The sequence below is a fragment of the Nuphar pumila genome, chromosome 13, assembly GCF_984573655.1.
Source record: "Nuphar pumila chromosome 13, dmNupPumi1.hap1.1, whole genome shotgun sequence".
Classification (NCBI taxonomy): domain Eukaryota; kingdom Viridiplantae; phylum Streptophyta; class Magnoliopsida; order Nymphaeales; family Nymphaeaceae; genus Nuphar; species Nuphar pumila.
Genome location: NC_143261.1, coordinates 101,478,655 through 101,498,758, shown reverse-complemented (window position 1 = coordinate 101,498,758; position 20,104 = coordinate 101,478,655). Strand labels below are relative to the sequence as shown.

The 20,104-nt window shown below is 38.0% G+C and overlaps 1 protein-coding gene and 1 pseudogene across 1 annotated transcript; one reads left to right on the top strand and one right to left on the bottom strand.

Moving 5' to 3' along the window:
• Positions 1-468: 468 nt before the first annotated feature.
• On the bottom strand, positions 469-3,380 carry LOC149819501 (large ribosomal subunit protein eL14-like). Its single transcript, XM_089985318.1, has 5 exons — positions 3,332-3,380; positions 3,079-3,180; positions 1,194-1,323; positions 885-997; positions 469-758 (listed from the first exon to the last, which is right to left on the bottom strand). The coding sequence occupies exons 1-5, from the start codon at positions 3,332-3,334 to the stop codon at positions 702-704; spliced, it is 405 nt and encodes a 134-aa protein (XP_089841444.1). The 5' UTR covers positions 3,335-3,380; the 3' UTR covers positions 469-701.
• Positions 3,381-17,003: 13,623 nt separating this feature from the next.
• On the top strand, positions 17,004-18,504 carry LOC149819500 (uncharacterized; annotated as a pseudogene).
• The last annotated feature ends 1,600 nt before the right edge of the window (positions 18,505-20,104 follow it).

The following is a 20,104-nucleotide window of genomic DNA, read 5'->3' as shown; positions in this document are numbered from 1 at the left end:
TGAGCCTATCCCACGTACATAACAGGCCAGGTTTCGGCTCCATACCTAACGGAGCCAAGCCTAAAATCATGTCCCAAACCCGGCCCATGGCAGGCAGGGTCGGGTTGGCCCATCAGGCTGCCAGGCCTGTTGCCCACACCTAACCATAACACAAACAAAACAAGAAACCAACAGGAGCCTGGTAAGAAGAGCTAGCAGAAGGCACCTTGTGTTAGGACATTGCAGGTTCAAAACTGAATGGTAGTCATATAACTGGTAAGGGTCCGCCTAACCCCAGCTTGCCTTTAAAAAAAAACAAAATAAGGAATGCTACGGAGCTGGAAGACCAGTCATGCAGGGTCGTGTGATCCAAATCAACCTATGAATTTTCATCTCGTACCAAACCGTGTCTTGTATACGTTGAGAATTAATTAATAAGGGAATTTCTGGTTAAAAGGTGTTGCAGATGTTTGAATCACTGAAAGAGCATTTAACAAGAAAAAAGTTCTCTAAAATTGAACAAAGGCACAATGAAATACAAAATGGTAATACTTCCCAGGGAAAAAAGAGAATTATACTTTTGTTTTACTGCTAAGCACCCTAGTACTCAATTTTAAGCCAAAACAAAGCAAATAACAAAGTGACAACCAAGTTGAACTCTCTTAAGAGTTCCCTATGAACTAAGAAAGAACCCATAAATCCAAAATTGAAATCAGCCCTTATCACGCCCCGCTCTCCTTTTGCAGCTTTGATAGCTCCTGCCTGATCAAGCTAGCTCTCTGAACACAGGAGAACCAACCAAAGAGAAAAACTGAGGATCAGAATAAACAATGTGTATTGGTGGTGGCCATAGCAGAATGGTTATACCCAGAATGAGTTGGATTCTAAGAAATGTAGCCACAAACCTTGATCTTTGCCAACATAACCTTGAACCTGTCAAAATCATTGAGTGCAGCTCTCTTTTTCTGCACAATCAGCTTCCTACCCCATGAGCTGCTTTCCCACTTGTTTTTCACATCTGTGATCAATAAGCAACGTTTGATAGGTCAACTTAATATCATTAATCAGATAACACTAGCAACTAGAGTGACAAGCACCACAGTGAAGGCAAGATTCCCTGAAGCCGCACTAATGCAAAGAAATTGTGTTGAGACAAGGGTATTTCAAGCCAAGGCCATAGTTTAGCAACGTGAGAACAACATTTAACCTCATACCTGCAGCCTCCATTGCTGCAATCAAGGACTTCTTTTTAGGAATCCTCGGAATGTCGATCTTGATATCAGTTAGTGCAAGTCTCTTAAAATTCATCTGACTTCTCACCATATCAGGTGCATCAACAAGAGCCTGTTTGGCAATCAAAAACAAAAGGATGAACAGCTTGTTGAAAGGAAAATAAGCTAAGATACACAATATGAGATGCCAAGATGACAGTCAAATTTTCATTGTTTCATGGATGTTATAAGATTGCACTAATTTACTAGCAGTTCTTATTTACACCTGTCTTTTTATGCCAAACTATGGTTTCTCCCGAATCTAACATTAGTGATTCCAAATTATTAGTTTCAGATACTTAATAATAATACATTTCATTTTTTGGAAATTCCTATCGATTGTGTCACCCATCTATCATGGTTTCTATGCATTCCAATGCAAAGATTTAGACAAACTATGACCAGGTTGATTACAATCCTAAATAAACCAGCAGAAAGATTAAGATTGAGCTAAGTCATCCCACCTACTGTGAAACTTCGGAAGACCATTATAAAGAAACATATATCCATAGTACAAGGTATCCAAATAAAATTAATCTAATAATTACAAAGAATGCCGAAACTGTCATCAAGTTTGCAAAACTGTCATGTATAGATAGAAGGACGGAAAATATCCACTCCTCAATATTATTGCCATAAATAAAATAAAAGATCCAAATATGGAATGGACAAGAATGACAATGAAATAAACAACATCAGAAACCATCTTTCATAGCTAACAACCAATTTCAAGATATAAAATTCTCAAATAAAAGTGCAAGATTGTAATCTTGATATCATACAGATATCATATGTTGTGATTCCAGCATGAACAAAAATTCACATTTGCTGTTTGATCTATTTATGAAGTGAGAAGTGTTCAACAGAGTATAAACACCAATAAAAGAACAACTGGAAGATCACAGCAGCACGATGCCAGGCATCAGTCATGGCTCACAAAACAGCAATTTCACAGGAAAGCTAATCAAATCAAATTCCAAAGATCATGCCCTGCAACAGAGAAGATGTAATATGCGCCAAGATATCTAACATGCATCAGATCCATGAATTGGGATGCAAACAGGGTCGCGGTTGCCAAAAGATAGTTTTTACTAAAATGTGGCGTTTGGGGTTGGAGTTGCCAAAAACATCCTCTTCTAAATGGTGTTGAAATGTGGTGTTGGGGTTGCCAGCTCCATCAGCATCACAGTGATTTGGCAACAACATTTCTCCCAAACAAAAGAGGGCGCTGGGGAAACTGCAATGCACTTCTTCCAAACAGCAGAATATGTTGGGAAACTGCAACACACTTTCAATTCAAGGCTCCCAAACAGAACCCTACTGTCTATCTTTTTGTTACTCTTATCTCAAAATCTTATAGGATGCCATCTCGAGCACTCAAACAATCAATAGAGATTATGCATTCCACTCCCTAAAACTAAAACCTCAATACAATGAAAACTGAGCGCAACCATCATGAAAACATTCACACAATACAAACATAACTTGTTGGGGGAGCACCCTTCTGACAGTAAAAGAGTTATATCTATACGTTTCTAAGTGTGATTCTTTCACCCGATAACCAATCAAACTTTTTGGATTTACAAGTTCTACATATTTACCAAGATACGACCAAAGCAACCAACAATCAACGGAAGTAGATCTTAACAGCCGAAAGTTAACACACAGTTTCGAGGTTTTATGGAAATACCGCTGGAAGATCAAAAGGCAAAAAATAACGAAAAGTCTCAACAAACACATATTAATAACAAAAAAATAAAGAGGAAAAATCCTAGAAAATACGAAAAATAAGAGAGAGAGGGGACGGATCTAGCAGAAAGAAACTTACTCGGTTCTGGTCGATGACATCGACGATCACGACAAGCCTGCCGTATTCCTTCCCGTAGTTGATCATCGCCACCCTCCCGATCTCTACATACCTTTTGAACGGCTAAAAAAATATAATAAAATAAAAATTAATACGAAAAAATTAGTATCAGCGGATCTACTCTTCAACAAGGAAACGTGAGAGGAAAAACAGAAAGAGTAAATCGATAAAAAAGGAAAGAAAAATAAAACCCTAGGGTTTTAAGAGGACTCACCATTGTTGAAGGTTTGTGGTTCAACCAGAAAGAGAGAGAGAGGAGGAGGAGGAGGAAGCGTGAAAAAAACAGAGGGTGAGGTGTGAGCGTATTATGAGTCCGATGTAAATGATTTGAGCCGTCCGATCTAGGGCAAGTTGATGGTTCCCGTGATGTAATTACGAAAAGGCCCTTTTCAACATGGCCAGAGTCCCTTGCTTAACTCTAAAAAAATGAAATGGATCGAGACCCGGTTGCACCGGTATCGGGTTGGTCTTGGCGGAACCTGACCACAGTGGGACTGTCTTTTTCAGGTTTGGGTCCACGGCCTGGGTCTGCGTTCTTGGAAAAAGCAATATTTGTAAAATATCATGTATTTTGAAACTATTGTGTCTTTTATCTTGACATTAACATGATAAAAGCATTTAATAAGAATCAACCCTAGTATGTTTTGATCAATAGTTGATTTTGAATCACCAAAAAAACTGCACACAAGTCCGACTTTGACGAGTTAAATGTCAGTCTTCACAAAATGAATGATGTAGATCATATATGTGGAGTTCAATTTTGATCAAAACAATTTCGATCCATTTGTTTGGGTTCAGTCCACTGGGTCCATCTCCCACATTCAATATATTAAGAAATATATGTTTTCTAAGGGTACGTGCAAGCATCACATAAAGGCTTAGTTTTTTTTTTGTTTGTAAGGCAAGCTGGGGTTAGGCAGACCCCTACCAGATATCTCTTAAGCCCATGTGGCAGAGGGATTCGAACCTGGGCCTTCAGCTTGGCACAGGACCCTGCTTACCGCATGGGATACCACCTCGGTGGTATAAAAGCTTAGCTTTGCAATATAGGGTTTGGAGTGGACTCAAAACCACAAACGGCTTGCTCATCTTCGTTGGGCGGACTCAGGCTAAGCAGGTCTAGTTCAACCCAAGTCCACTTTTTTTTCTACAGAGAAAGCTGGGGTTAGGCAGACCCCACCAGTTATACAATCGCCATTTGGGGTTCAAACTTGCAACGTCCCAACACAAGGTGATGTGGACTAACCGCCTTTGTGACAAATATAGTGAGATTTATAATAATCTCACCAATATATCGTGAGAAATTGCCTGAAAGTTTCAAATGGCAATTTCTCGTGAAATGTTCAAACCCTGTCAAATATCACGATTTTGTATTTTTAAAAGATATTTATTGTGAAATCCCCAGAGATTTTTATTTTTAAATGTGTTTTGTTTATATTTTCTTATAAAAAATGTTTTTTATAATTTATTTTTTATTCTCAAGTTTTTGCCAAAAATGCATGATTTATGAAAAAATTCAAAATCTCCGTTTTTAATTTTTGTCACTATGCTAATTGCTCCTGCCTCACAAGGGAAGCCCCCCGTTGGTAGTGTAACGCCCTAGAATTTCAACTTTAAAAATCCTTAGATTTTTAGAGTAATTTTTTTTTTAAAACATTGCGCAAAGCGAAAGATCAAAATGGGAAAAGAGTTGAAATTTCTGAGCGGGTTACAGGAGGAAACAACAAGTAGAAACAACACATTTCAATTAATTTACAAAATTGAGACCGACAGATATACACTCATTTCTTTACAAAATATCTCTAAAAAAGAAATGTGACACATCCCCCAAAATGTCTGCCCGAATAGTGAGAAGTTTAGAAGTGTGAGATCCAAGTCTCGCAGTACATCGAGCCTCATCGCATAACCCGTCAATCACCTGTATCTCTATAAAACGGGATCAGACCTCTTGTGAGGTGGTGGGATAAACCATTCACAATATACCATTTTCAGGAAAGCATAAACATGATAGCAATTATGGCATGAATCAAAAGTATCTAGCAGAACTATGACTAACATGATGAAACTGTTAGAAACATGCAACCAAAGTATATGTGCATGTAAGCATACATGTGCATCGTGCGACAAGTACGAGAACTAGTAAAAGTAGCAATACAAAACTATTTGCATCATGATGAAACTTTTAGAAGCATCTAACTAAGGTAAGGCGTCTCTAGAAATGTATCATAAGGTATGTAATAGTATTCTCTTGCTCACTCCTTCGGTACACGAAGGAAACTCGCATATATAACGGATTCAATCTACATTTTTTAAAGAAAATCGTTTTGTGAAATGGGCAACCGGGCAGTTATCATAATTATGCTTATCTAGCAACATTTCCTCCTTTTGAGGTACTTAAGCCCATCTGGCCTTGTGTTCCCCGCAAGGCAACATGAACAACGTACAAAGATCTAGCCCGCCCAATCATGTGCTTTAAAACAAAAATTGTCGAGATGATCATTTCGCCAGTGGAAGCGACATAACACCATTTAATGTCTTGAGGGTATTACTACACTTGGTGCTAAGCATGCAGTCATTTGTGTTCAGTGACATGAATTGTCATAGTGTGTGTGAAAAGACTTCTAATTTACACAATAATCTTCAATCATTCTTTTATGCACGTGATAAGATGTGATTTGCAACAGCTACGTATATTGCATGCATTGTATCTCGCAATTGTGTTAATATGTGCAAGTAAGCACAAACAACTTAGCGATATAATTCAACACTCAAGACAACATCAAATTATCACATATTACACCTTGCGATTATTTTGCAACATGCATTTGCATTTGCCAATATAAGGCATACGAGGAAAAACCCATACTTACGCATTTATTGCAAGGTTGTCAAGACACGTATCATGATGTGCCAAAGTGCAAGTGTGAAGGCACACAACATACTTTTCATAATCTTTGCACACATACAATTATGTAAATTTGTAGCATCTATGTATGTCGCATATAATTTGTAATTGCATTCGTAAAAATATGTGCAAGTGCGAAGTGTCATTCATCAACAACTAACAATACATAAGCAAATACACATTTTTACAAGTTACGACAATATGAGCATTTACATTTTACATGCCATATCACATGTCGTTACACATCTCATTAGGTGCCCTTAAGCGAAAAATGTGATTCACATAATCGCAACATATAGTGCTATCATTCATACACAATTTAATGAAGGATTCCCATGCACATGTCATGATGTGCGATAATAATAATATTACAAAAATATGTTGGCACGCTACATTTTGCAACAATTCGAACAAGACATTTTTGGTTAGACATACATGCTAGCTTTGACGTAAAAGACTACTTGTCACAACCATAGTGGCTAGAAAATAACGCAATGGGCTACTACCACCTATGAGGTGGTTGCGTGAGATGTCTCTGCCAAAATGGGACTGGCACATACACGGCCTGGTCAGCTTGCTGACCAGCTGGTCCAGGCTCACCCACTTAGCCAAAAAAGAGAGGGATCTAAAACAAAATATATACACCTGCTAAAACAAAATCCATAATTTCCTACAATAGCCTAAACATCTACATTTTTGAGATGCTTAAACGAAGATTTAATCACGACACTGAACATGAAAGTTGTAGAGTTACCTCTTAGCTTTTCACAAAATCAAACAAATCAAATTTTCATAGAAGGAGCCGTGAGGAATCCAAAAAATACGAGACACTATCCCAGACGCTTTGGACTGAACAAGGCCTGACAAAAATCTAACTATCTGACAGATTGAAAGAGATTTTTAAGGACTCTGCGAACTGAATCAGGTTAAATCATCAACTACAAAGTTAGAGGACTATGTCTAGGCTTTCCATAATGTCTAAGAACACCAAAAATTGGCCTGTATCAAGGGAGATACAGTCGATTTATCAGAGTTGTCTTTGACAACTCAGAAAATCAAGAACCAGTGCATGCAAAAAACTATATTTTTGACAAAGATTTTAAAGGACCCTTCAGACCGAATCAGGCCAAGCTTTTAACTACAAAGTTATAGGCCTGTGTTTTGGCTTTTTAGAATGACCAAGAACATCGAAAACTGACCTGTATCTAGGGAGATACAATCGATTTATCAGAGTTGTCTCTGACAACTCAAAAAATCAGGAAGAACCAATGCATGCAAAAACTATATTTTTTATAGGGTTTTTAGAGGATTTTTGAACTGAATCAGGTCAAGCCTTTAACTACAAAGTTAGAGAACTGTGTCTTGGCTTTCTAGAATGACTACGAACACAAAAAACCAACGTATATCCAGGGAGATATAGTCGATTTATCAGAGTTGTCTCTGACAACTCAAAAAATCAAGAAGAACCAATGCATGCAAAAACTATATTTTTGACAAGGATTTTAGAGGACTCTGCGAACCGAATCAGGACAAACCTTTAACTATAAAGTTAAAGGCCTATGTCTTGGCTTTGCAAAATGACCAAGAACATAAAAAACCGACCAGTATCTAGGGAGATACATTTGATTCTTTGGAGTCACATATGACAAAATCTATAATCAAAGAAAACCGGTGCATGCAAGAGATACATGGTGCGTGTGTGAGCATAAAAGTGAAAAGTGAAGTAGGACAATTTTAAAAAATGTTAAAACATCAACTAATCCGCCTTTCCTATGCATTTTATCAAATACATGTACGGTGAAAGGCTTCATGCTTTAACCGAAACATGCATTTAACATTTCATCTAACTTGAAAATGGAAGAAGGAATGGAACGTCTCACCTTTGATGTGTGCCAATGGAGGAAACTGTTTCTCTTACGTTTAGAGGGTAGAGGAGAGTCCCAATCGGTACTCACCCCTACACCAAAACGTTGAGGAAGGAGGAGGTGCCCACGGTTTTGGAGAAAGGGAGAGAGAGAGAGAGAGGGGAGAGAGAAAAAGAGGAGAGAAATGAGGTTTTTTTCTCTTTCTCAAGGTTTTATAAGTTGGGGTTTTGATCCAATGGTGGTGTTTTAATTTTGAAAATAGAGGGTTGTGGTTTATTCACTTAAGTGTCACACCCTTCTAGGCGGTGACACTTTTGTTAATAAACCCTCCATCCCAAAAATGCGCCAATAAGCTTATTTCATTTTAATCAATTTGAAAAACTTTCAATAGTGCCCCTCCAAGACACTATTCATGCACTATTCATGAAGGGCCCCACTAACCTTCATTATTTTATTCATTTCATCATTTTTTGTGAAATTAAACTTAAGTTTTGAAAACATCTTTCTAAATTCTCAAAAAAACCCAAGTTTTTTTCTAAAAAACCACTTCTCTTGTCCAAAATATCTAAAATGAAATGAGTTTAAAATTATTCTCGACTCATATGAACATATGTATTCATTCTACGGTTATATATATATATATATAAGCATTTCTAAAATTTTATCATGTATTAAATTTTTCTAAAACTTCAATTCTTGTCAAAATTTCTTAAAATACCTTGGGTTTAGGCATTTAAAATTCTCGATAGAGCAATTCAAGTAATTCTATGTATTTTGAATAAAATGTAGGAACTCAATGTAATATCCATACGATGTATATATATATATATATATATATATATATATATATATATATATATATATATATATATATATATATATATATATATATATATATATATATATACACACACATCTAGGGTTTCCGACACACACACACACATATATATATATATCCATATACGAATGTGCACACACAAATATATATATTTATGTACGAATATATAGATAATTGCATTAGAAAATTTCATCTTCTATTGGATAATTTCTCAGAAAATTCTCGGGTTTTACAGGTAGCCCAAGTCCACTTTTGACCAAGCTGTTATGCTTAATGTTGTCGGCCGATATGTATCGTCAGAAAATTGATATGATACTGACTTGAATAAGTTATTTTTTAATAAATATAAAATAGCTTAAAATGAATATTTATTTAATATTATTTTAATAGTTTTAACATGTGGCACGTTCCGATTAACATGTAATATTTTTTAACCAACGATACACTTGAGTATCAGTATTGGCCGATACACCTGAATCATTAGCCAAACGATACACGTTCGATTCCGATACTCCAATACTGACAACATTGGTTATGCTTGTTGATGGACCACCGATTTGAACCTTAAAGTTTGAATTAGTTGATCTGTTTCTCCAAGGAGCAGGGGAGGCAAGGCAAGCCGCTAGGGTAGAGGTAATGGGGGTATACTGGTTAGCATAGCTCAATGTGTAGCCAGAAAACGGCTTGACCAGGTTAAGCCACAAAAAAGTTGCACAAGCAGCTAGGTAGGGATGTAAACGGCTCCGATTCGGGTTGGATGTACCCAATACCAAATTTGACTAATCAGATTTTGGTTATTTGGACTCATATTCAGATTTGGATTAGGATTTGGATGAGAAAAAGTTAACACCTAATCTGAAAAAATACATGTATTAGGATTCAAGTATGTGTAGGATTTGGCCATGAAATTCTTAACCGAAATCTGAATCCAATTTAGTTTTCTTAACTGAATCCGACTAAGCGGATTCAAATTAGAGTTGGATGTTCAGATATATCCGATTGGTTGACCTCCCTGCACCTACAGCTAGGTGCCAGACTACTAACTACTTTATGTACCGTAATCATGCTAAGGTTTTGTAATGACAAGATACCTTAAGAGTGTGTTTGATTCACGAATATCAAGCCCAATTTTCTTACTACTTATTGCGTGTTTGTGTGTCTTGGAAAAGAGCTCCACAAACAGCTTTTCCGTAAAGCTCTATTGGAAGAGGGGTCAGACCCTCTCCCCTCACACGCGGAAACCATTATCGCGGAAAGGAGGAGCGAGCTCCTCTTTCTGTGGGAAAAGAGAAGCCCATGTTTGTGTGACGGTGGCGAGCTCTGCGGAAATGCACAGGGTTCCGTGCATTTTCGCAGAAAGCCCCCCTTTTCCGTAACATGCAAACAGGCCCTCAAGGAGCAAAGAAGAGCAGTTGTGTGTAAAAACATAACGCTTTGAAAATGACAACCAACTGGGGTGAAGTTCGTTAGTTTTTTTTTGAGTTTGTTGTCATGTCTATATATGCTTTCTAATAAATGGAGGGTGTAACGCTTATGATAGTCCTGTAACTATGCTTGAACTTTGGGTTTTTTAGATATCCATAAAGGTAGTGGCAGTTTGTAATAATTGACTACATGAAGACTATTTTGAAAGCCTAAAAAGTGTATAGGTATCCATTAGGGGTGTCAACGGGTCGGGACATACATGAATGCTATGCACCTATCACTATAAATTGAGGCATGATGAGAGCAACTAAAGTGTTATCTTTCTCTCATTTGGGTTCAGGGTCCTACTCACCATCGATTTGATGGCTTGGGCTCATCGTAGGTGTGGATAGGATGAGGAGAACGCCATGCACGCTAACTTTCCTTTCATCCATGATGCCTACCTATATGTGTTCTTAATTATACATTTAGGTCGAACGCCAACAGTTTTAAGTTGTGTTTTTTAAACATATGAAGCTGGAGTTGTTTGTAATTAATTTTTGAAAACTTACATTTCTTTTATTTGCTATTTTTTTTTAAGGCAAGCTTGGGTTAGGCAGACCCAGCAGTTATTATTGAATGTACCACTGGGGTTTTGAACCTGCAACGTCCCACCACTCAACGTCACCATGGTTGTGTTTTTAACGGTCTATTTTCATGAAAATCTACCACATATATTTCATTTTAGGGCTGTTAATGGGTCAGATCCGATGTTGGATGCCCGTGGTATTCGATCTGCTGAAATGAGCAAAATCTATTTAAGTGAAAAAGTTAATTAGTTAAGTTTGTTTATCCAATTCCAGCCACAGACCTGAATATACCTAACCATGTTTGTTCCGAATCGGACCCTTACATATTACCTGGATCCAGCAGTATGGGTAATTAGATGCCCAACCAATTTGTCTGCCCCACTATAATCCAAATATTCATGCATATGACATGAACCCCAACCTGTTATGAGAGAGAGAGAGCGAGAGTGTATACGGAAATGATAGTTTGAAATTGATTGTGCAATAGTTACTTTTTTTTTGATAAACAAAGAGAAATGGTTTAGTTAATTAATGTAAATTATAGCTATTTGACACCCAATAAAGCAAAAAACTTAAAGTTGGTAATACTCACGATGTCGATGTCTGAACAAGCCTTAAATCATTTTTCTAACACACCAAAATTTTTAACTTAGGATATGTGAAAAATTAAACCAAATTTTTTATTTTTTTTTTTAAATAAAGATAACACAAAGAATATAGTTGGGTTTAAAAAGTTGGACAATTCTAATTGGTTACAGAAATAAAATAATTGAACCAGTTGACCCTAGTGGTATAATAAAGAACAACAATTTTATTTTAAAATTCCCATCATCAATTCGTAACTGAAAATACAAGTTTGCAAAATTAATTAAAACATCTCAAATAAATTGAGGCACTCAAGATTTGGGTGTAGAAAAGGCTGGTAAATCGACGGAGCTTGGGCTATTCAAGTTAGGCTCATTAAGGGTACACTCCAGCTTGGGCTCGACTCATGAGCTCATCAATAACTGAGCTAATCACGAACTGACTTGTTTTCTTTATATATCTTTATATACATATAGCTTGATAATATATAAAGTATATATAATATATATAATATGTATAAATTATATAATATTTTAAACAAACCTATATGAGTCAAGTTTGCCATGTCCGTGTTCGTCTCATTTATCTAAACAAGCTGGCACATAGCTCAGCTCACCAAGCTCAATTTCTGAGCTGAGCCAAGCCTAACGGTAAGCTGGTCGTCTCGTTTTCCATCCCTAATAAAAACCTCAAGTCCCCTTGTTCATTAGGGAGTGCACGCAGCTGTGGCCTCGTGACAAGGGATGCACACCCTAAGTTTTGAACTCGTGATGTCCATTCAGCTTGGTGACGTTCACCAAGTTGCTCCTGCCAAATGGGTGGAGCCCACATGGGCATAGCATCTTTAGATAGACTGCTGATCATAATTTATACCAACATTATGCTAAGAATAATCGCCGCATAAGAAAGTGACTTCTAGAAAAAATCACTTTCGGACAAGCATATTCAAAATTTGAGCTACATTCCACGGCATTCATCTCAAGATGGACGGCCGATTAAGGCGGTGTAACATACTTTGATGCTGCACAAAGAAATCTTCTGCAGATGTCATTATCTGAATATTTAACAGTAAATCTGCAAATGGCATGTGAGATAACATTCCCTGCATAGTTTATAGGCTAGTGAAAGGCAAATGTGGATGGTCAAAAAGTTGGATTCTAAAGACAGGATAGGAATCACATATAAATATAGACCTGAAACAGCTTAAGCTAAGTTAAAAATTTGCCGCCTTGTGAGATGGAAGAGTATTCCATCCGTTTTTTTGCTCCTTTGTTGCGCATTAGTCTCAGAAAAAGCCTATTTATCGCACCTGTTCTCTCTGTATCCTGCATCAAAGAGTAAATTGACAGATAGAAAATTGTGAAAATCATCCATTGACGCCTGCGCCCCTGGTAGGACACCTACCTTCTCCACAAAGTACAATACTGAGCGAAACTCTCCTGCAAAAAGAAATAGTTTAATCATATAACATTAGTCAGATTCATCCTTAGCTGCCTCCTTTCTTCGACCGTTTCCCTTCCTCTGAGGTTGGCTTGGGCGTGGCTCAGTAAAAAGTTGAACTGCAATATCAGGATGGATTATTTAGATTTCACCAACTTAACAAGTTGCAGGATAAATATTGGTATATATATTCAAGAGAAGTTGGTAGATGTGCCCTCATATGCACGAGGGTCGAGAACATTTCTCCCACTCAATCTACCCTTATGAACATGTTAAAGCATAGTTTGTTGGCTACAAATCATAACTTAAACCATGCATTTTAATTATTAAGCCATTACTTTTTTTTTTTTAGACAGAGAAAGCTGGGGGTTAGGCAGACCAGTTAGTTATACAACTATACCATTGGGATTCAAGCTTGCAACGTCCCAACACAAGGTGACCTTCCATAACTGCTCGTGCCAGACAAGCTGTACATGACATTAATTTTTGACACAAATGAAATTCCTTTTTGCATATTGCAATAATATGATCCAAAACTTGCCTTTTGTTAATCAATGTAAATCACACCTCTAAGGGGTGCTTGTTTGGTGCCTTTTATTATTAAAGAGGCTCTCTTTCATAAAAACCGAGCATCTTTGTTAAAAACAGTGAAACAAACGTGTCCATGAGAAATATGTGGTGAAACCTATGTAATAAATGCAAAAAAAAAAGCAACTTTTATTTAAAAATGGGTTCATACATCCTCTCATGGTGAACCACTTTCCCTTCAAATTGGCCCTTTCAAAGGAAACAAGCATCCCTTGAGTGGGGGTGTAAGAAACGCTTCCAGAAGGTTTTTGGGTCATTCGAGGATTTGATTGGATGGTCTAAAGCAAGTGCCATACAAGAACTTGGGGTGAATCTACCAATTTCTCTATATGTACTTAGTGCAGACCTACCTCCAATTTTCCTGTTTTTTTGTATAAGCAACTGGTAGGGGTCTGACCACCAATGTGGGCTTTGCTTGTCTGATAGCAACCGCTAGTGCATGTAACCTTGTGTTGGGACTTTGCAGGTTCAAAACCTAATGGTATAGTTGTATAATTGGTAGGGGTCTGCCTAACCCCCAACTTGCCTTTAAAAAAAAAAATGGTAGAGGGGGGGGGGGGGGGGGGGGTTAGGCCTGCTTGTCTGGAGCAGCTAGTAAGTCACCTTGTGTTGAGAAGTTGCAGGCTCAAAAGTATAATTGGTAGGGGTCAACCTAACCTCAACTTGCCTTTGAAAAAAAAAACACCCCAAAGCACAATCCAATATCACCACTTATCCTACTTGTCTTGATAATGGTTCATCCAAACATGCTAGACAAGTCCACGCATTGCCATCCACATCAAGTGGGATCAGTTTCTTCACTACAAACTCTTTAGGTTGGGAATCACCAAATTTACAAATTGCAATGCGCCATACTGTGATACAATTGACTCATTTTTTGCCAATCTGTAAAAGCAAATATTTTGAGAGTATGGCAGATTTGTGTGGGGATGAGATTGTTCGTCTTCATGGTGTTTCACTATCTATTATATTGGATTGTGATCTTTGTTTTACTTTGCAATTTTGGAAACAATTGCATAGTGCGCTCAGTATGATGTTGATGTTCAACACCGCTTTTTATCCTCAGACAGATGGTCAGTCAGATATAACTATTCAAGTCTTGAAGAATATACTTCACGCTTGTATTTTAGAGTGGTCTGCAGAGTGAGATAAGCATGTTAAGTTGACAGAGTTTGCATATAACAATAGCTAACAAACGAGTATTCAGATGACCTCGTATGAGGCTTTGTACAGGAGGCCTTGCCAATCTCTGAATTTTTGGAGCGAAGTTGGTGAGCAAGCTGTAGAGTTGGCAGAGATTATTCACCATTACTCGGATCAGGTGCAAATGATTTGTCAGAGGTTGTTGGCAGCACATAACCGACAGAAGAGTTATGTTGACAAGAGGCACAGAGATTTTGTTTTCACGGTGAAAGATCGTGTCTTCGTAAAGATCTCTTCTATTTGAAGTATTTTTCGTTTTGGTCGGAAGAGCAAGCAGAGTCCTATATATGTTGGACCTTTCGAGGTGTTGGAGATGATAGGTGCATCAGCTTATCGAGTGATGTTACCCCCATATTTCACGTCAGTTTACAATGTATTTTACATTTCGATATTGCGAATGTATATCAACGATCCCTCTCATGTGATATGATATGAGGATATCGAGGTGCAAGAGGATTTAACAGTGGAATAGAGACCAATTGAGATTGTAGACTGTCGAGATAAGATATTGAGAAACACGATGATTCTTTTTGTTAAAGTGAGATGGCAACACCATGACATTGAAGAATGCACTTGAGAGCCAGAAGCCGATATACATAGTCGTTATCCTTCGTTGTTTGCTTAAATTTTGAGGAGGGAATTTTTTGTAGTAAAATATAATGTAATATCCAATATTTTTTTTTACTTTTATAATTTTTGAAAAATGACAATATAAATGGATTTTTCATGCAATTGTTGTGACTAGTAGGGATGGCAGTGAACCGGGGCGGGGGTGGGGGGCAAGGTCTCCATCCCCACCCCGTTTTAAAATCTGAACCTTCATCCCCGCCTCCACCCTCGCACGGGGATGGATTTTAACCTCCGCCCCCGCCTTCATCCCTATTTCATGTCCTCCATCCTCGATCCAAATGAGGGTGAGGCGGGGCGGGGCGGGGCCCCATTTTCCCTCGATTTATAGTCATTCCTTAAAGGATTGGGGATGGGGCGGGGCGGGGAAAGGCGGGGATTGAGACAGGGATGGGGCGGGGCGGGGGAAAGCATAAGTCCATCCCCGCCTCCATCCCCGCACGGGGATAGATTTTAACCTTCATCCCCGCCTCCATCCCCGTTTCATGGCCTTCATCTCCGGTCCAAACGGGGTGAGGCGGGGCGGGGGCCCGTTGTCCCTTGGTCCACTGCCATCCCTAGTGACTAGTTATGTTCTTACGATTTTTTTAAGAAGAACCGTCTTTGTTTCTTAAAAATTATTTTTGTAATGAGTTCGGAGTGGGGCCAACAAGTTTCAAGGGTATTTTGGTTAATTTCATATTATTTTTAAGGCATTCTCATCTCAAAAGACATAGTTCCAATATTATTTGAACAGGTTCAATGACATTAGAATGCATCAACACGTTCATATTCCAAATACAAAATAGTTCTTGGTTTATGCTATTTTGCAAATCAGCCCATGACTTTTCATTAATCATTGTAAATCAGACTTTCAAGCTTAACATCTGACAAGGGTTGTCAACAGATCGGGTTAGTGTCTACTTTGGACACACCCAAGGTTTTTCCAAGTCATGAAAATTGAACCCTAAACTCAAAGCTGCATAACTTCAATTTTTTTTGACTAAAAATACATATAAAATACTCAGGTTGGATACCTCGCAAAAAAGCCAGGTTGAATCGGGTCCTAAGAAAAATCACAACCCAAACCCAACCTGCATTTACTTGGCTAGATCCGAGTTATCACTTTCATGCTTATACCTGAAAATTAGGGTTCAGGTTGGTTGGGTACCCGGTACAAACCAGAGTCATTGACAACCCTACCTCATGGTAACTGTTAAAGGGTAGACAAATTGATTACATAAGGACCAATTTACAAAATGTAAATACAGTAGGGACTAATTTGCAAACAGTTAATACACTAACAACTATTTGATGATGAAGGGCATTTTGCTGGCCAGTTAACTATGGTCAGAGTTTGATCATGGTCAAAGTAACAGCTGCTGACAAAAGGACTAGTTTGTAATAAGATACAAAGACGAGGATTGTTTTGCAATATAGCACACGGCAGAAACTATTTATGTAAATCAGCAATAAGGAGGGTACCAAATTTGCAAAAAAAACCTAATGTAAATGCAAAACCTTTTCAAGTGACAGCCTTTTATATGAAAAAAGAGAAAAGCAAAAGGACGGCATGAACTTTTTATTTTTTTATTTTTGAAAGGCAAGCTGGCGTTAGGAATCGATCCAACCTCGGTGGTAAAAGGAAGGGATGAAGAAAATGTGGGAAGATGCCTTTCTTATTTTTACTCATTGAGTTGGCCAATTTTCCACGGTATATGGGACAACACGGGTTAATTTTCCAGGATTTGGTGTATCATTACTTTCCTTTTCTGTTTTCTAGCAAATCTTTTATGATGGTCATAGTAAAACACCTATATAAAGTCATAAGGATTCCTTGTCACAGGTAACACAGAACGAGAATGGGGGGAGGAGAGGAGGCGAATAAAGAGATGGTGAATGTTGGTCTGAACGAGCTTAGAAACAAGCTTGCAGAGTTTGCAAGAGCAAGAGACTGGGACCAATTTCACAGCCCAAGGAACCTACTTATTGCTATGGTATTGCTCTTACCTTCCATGTATACTTCTATGAATTATTTCATATGAGAATTTAATGTGTTTGGATTCTGGAATTGGAATTTGATTCTATGGAAATTCTCTTTCTTCCTGCTTAGGATGGAGGACCTTTGATGGTTTCTTCTTCTTTCATTTCTTGTCATGTTTTTGAGGGACAGAACTTTGATGGGTTTTTTTTTTTCTTTCAATGATGAGAAAATCTTCACCGAGGACCGGGTTGCTTAATGGGCCCGCCCTTCTGTGAGGTCAAACTCCAAATAAGGACGTGGCCCATCCACGATAAAGCTGTGGACGCAATTGCGTGCCAGCAGGGTTTGATCCGGCATCTTCGTCTCATCACCTTTACACTTCCCTATTGGCCACGCAGTGACCCATGCGGTGGTAACTTTGATGGAATTGAACTCCAATTTCACCATATTTTGATAAATCCAAACACACCCTTAGGGATGAATTTTCCAAACTCTCCATGAAATCCTATTCTACTCTAGGGTGTTGTTTAGTTCTGTTGGTTTTTCACTTGGAACACCAATATATATATATATATATATATATATATATATATATATATATATATATATATATATATATATATATATATATATAGTCACTGGAATATGAGAATTAATGTGTGAAACGAGATTTTCATGGATTTTTTGTTCTTTTCTCTTTAATCTAACCATACTAATGTGATCTACATGCTTAGTTAATTTTATAAGAACCTGCTCTTGAATAATTCGATTTTGATGTATAACCAAGATTTTTTAAGGCTTTAAAATCAACGGCTCATCATAAATATTCAAGCTTTCAAAATCTCATTTTTCATCGAAAATACATGATCCAATGGTTGATTCCTAGCAAATTCACCATGCCAAGCACATTCACATCGTTGGATTTGCAAAAAAAAGTGTTGGAAATGCCCATATTTCTAGTTTTCATTTTCTATTGACTATATGTATATATCTTTTGACCCATTTTCTTCAGTTGTTAAGCTTACTTCAAAATGGTGTTTGATATGTTGCTCATTATAAGAATGAATATCATCAGACCATGGCCTGATTCGCCTCCATTGGGGGTGCAGTTTCAAAATTTGCTGATATATCCATATGTTTGCTTGTAGGTTGGGGAAGTGGGAGAGCTATCAGAGATTTTCCAATGGAGGGGAGAGGTGGCTAGGGGTTTGCCAAACTGGGAAAATTGTGATAAAGAGCACCTAGGAGAGGAACTCTCAGATGTTCTCCTCTATCTTATACGCTTAGCTGACATATGTGGGGTTGATCTTGGAGATGCAGTGACAAAGAAATTGGTCAAAAATGCCGTCAAATATCCAGCCAAGCCATTCAAGGCTTGATTCTTGCCCTATATTTTCCCTTGTGATCCACTGAACTTGTAATGAGAACCAAATGAGCAGTCCATTATACACGATGATTATTGATACTTGATAAGCCTTTCTTTTTTCACTCTTGCTGTTAGTTTTTTTTTATGACAAGAAACCCTTGCCGAAGCGAAGGAAAACCCCGGGTGGGGCTCCATGACCACCCTGTCTTACGTGGCCCACCACTGGAAGCTACACTGGGGTTTGATTCAGAGACTTCAACTCAACACCTTTACAACCACCCTGCTGGCCACGCGGGCAACCCCTGCGGCGGTCACTCTTATTGTTAGTTGGGTAAGGTAACAGTCATAGGTCGGGTGGCCTGAGTGGCAGCGGGCCTAGGGAGATGGTGTTGATCCCTTGTCCCATGTTCAACTTCCACCGGGTATGTGAGTGCCTTTAACTGGTGGGCTCCGTAAGGGCTTGGGTGTCAGAAACTCCACCCAGGGTTTATCTTGCAGAGGGACGGGCCCAATAAGTGACCCGGTTCTCGGCGAGGTTTCATGGTCACGAAAAAAAGGTAACAGTCATAGCCATAAATCTCGGGTAGGGAAAATCTCAAAGATATTTTCAGAAATCTGGTGAATCTTTGGAAAATATCCTTATATACAAAGTATAAAATATGTAAAACGTAAACGTGTAAATATTATGGAGATGCAAAAAACTTTTAACGCGTTAATATCACATTAAAATGCGATATTTTAAAACGGGTTATTCTGTTTAACATAATATGGAATGTGGAAAATGTCACATTAAGATCATGATTTCTCGGAAATGATATATATATATATATATATATATATATATATGTGTGGTAATAATCCCATCGAATTAATGATATATGTTTGTTGTCCATTTGATGCACTGAACATAGTTAGCAATACTTGATACGGCAAAAAAAAATGTTAAATACAGAATATGTTATTTGAAAGATTTGGCATCCAAAAAGATGGCTGAAGAAAAGGGATAAAAGAGTAGCAAAAAAACGGCAAATTATACATATGAGTTTAACTTAGTTTTAATTTGACAAAAACAGGGTAAAAAAAAAACTAACGATGTAGATGACAATTTTAGCACCATCCCTTGTTTTGGGTGAGACTAAAAAAATATGTCAAACATGGACAATTCATTACTCAGAATTTATCAAATCGGGTCATTTGTTTTTTTTTCTAGATGATTTTACCTTTTTGTCTCCTAAAAAATTAGGAGCCTTCTTCAAACCGCTTATCCAAGTTGTCCCTTGAAAAGTTAGGTGCAACCAATGGGACCGGTCCGAGAAAGGGGACAGGGTCTCCACTTCCGCCCCGTCTCAAAATTTTACCTTCCATCCTTGCCTTCATCTCCGCACGGGTTTTGATTTTAACCTCCATCCCTGCCTCTAGCTTTGTTTCATGTCTTCCATCCCCGATCCAAATGGAGCGAGGCGGGGCAGGGTGGGGTGGGTCCCCATTTTTTCCCGGTTCACTGCCATCCCTAAAGGTATTTTAATTATTTTACTAACGGGGACGGGGTGGGGTGGGGTAGGGGAAAGTGTAAGTCCATCCTAGCCTCCATTCTCGCATGGGTTATGATTTTA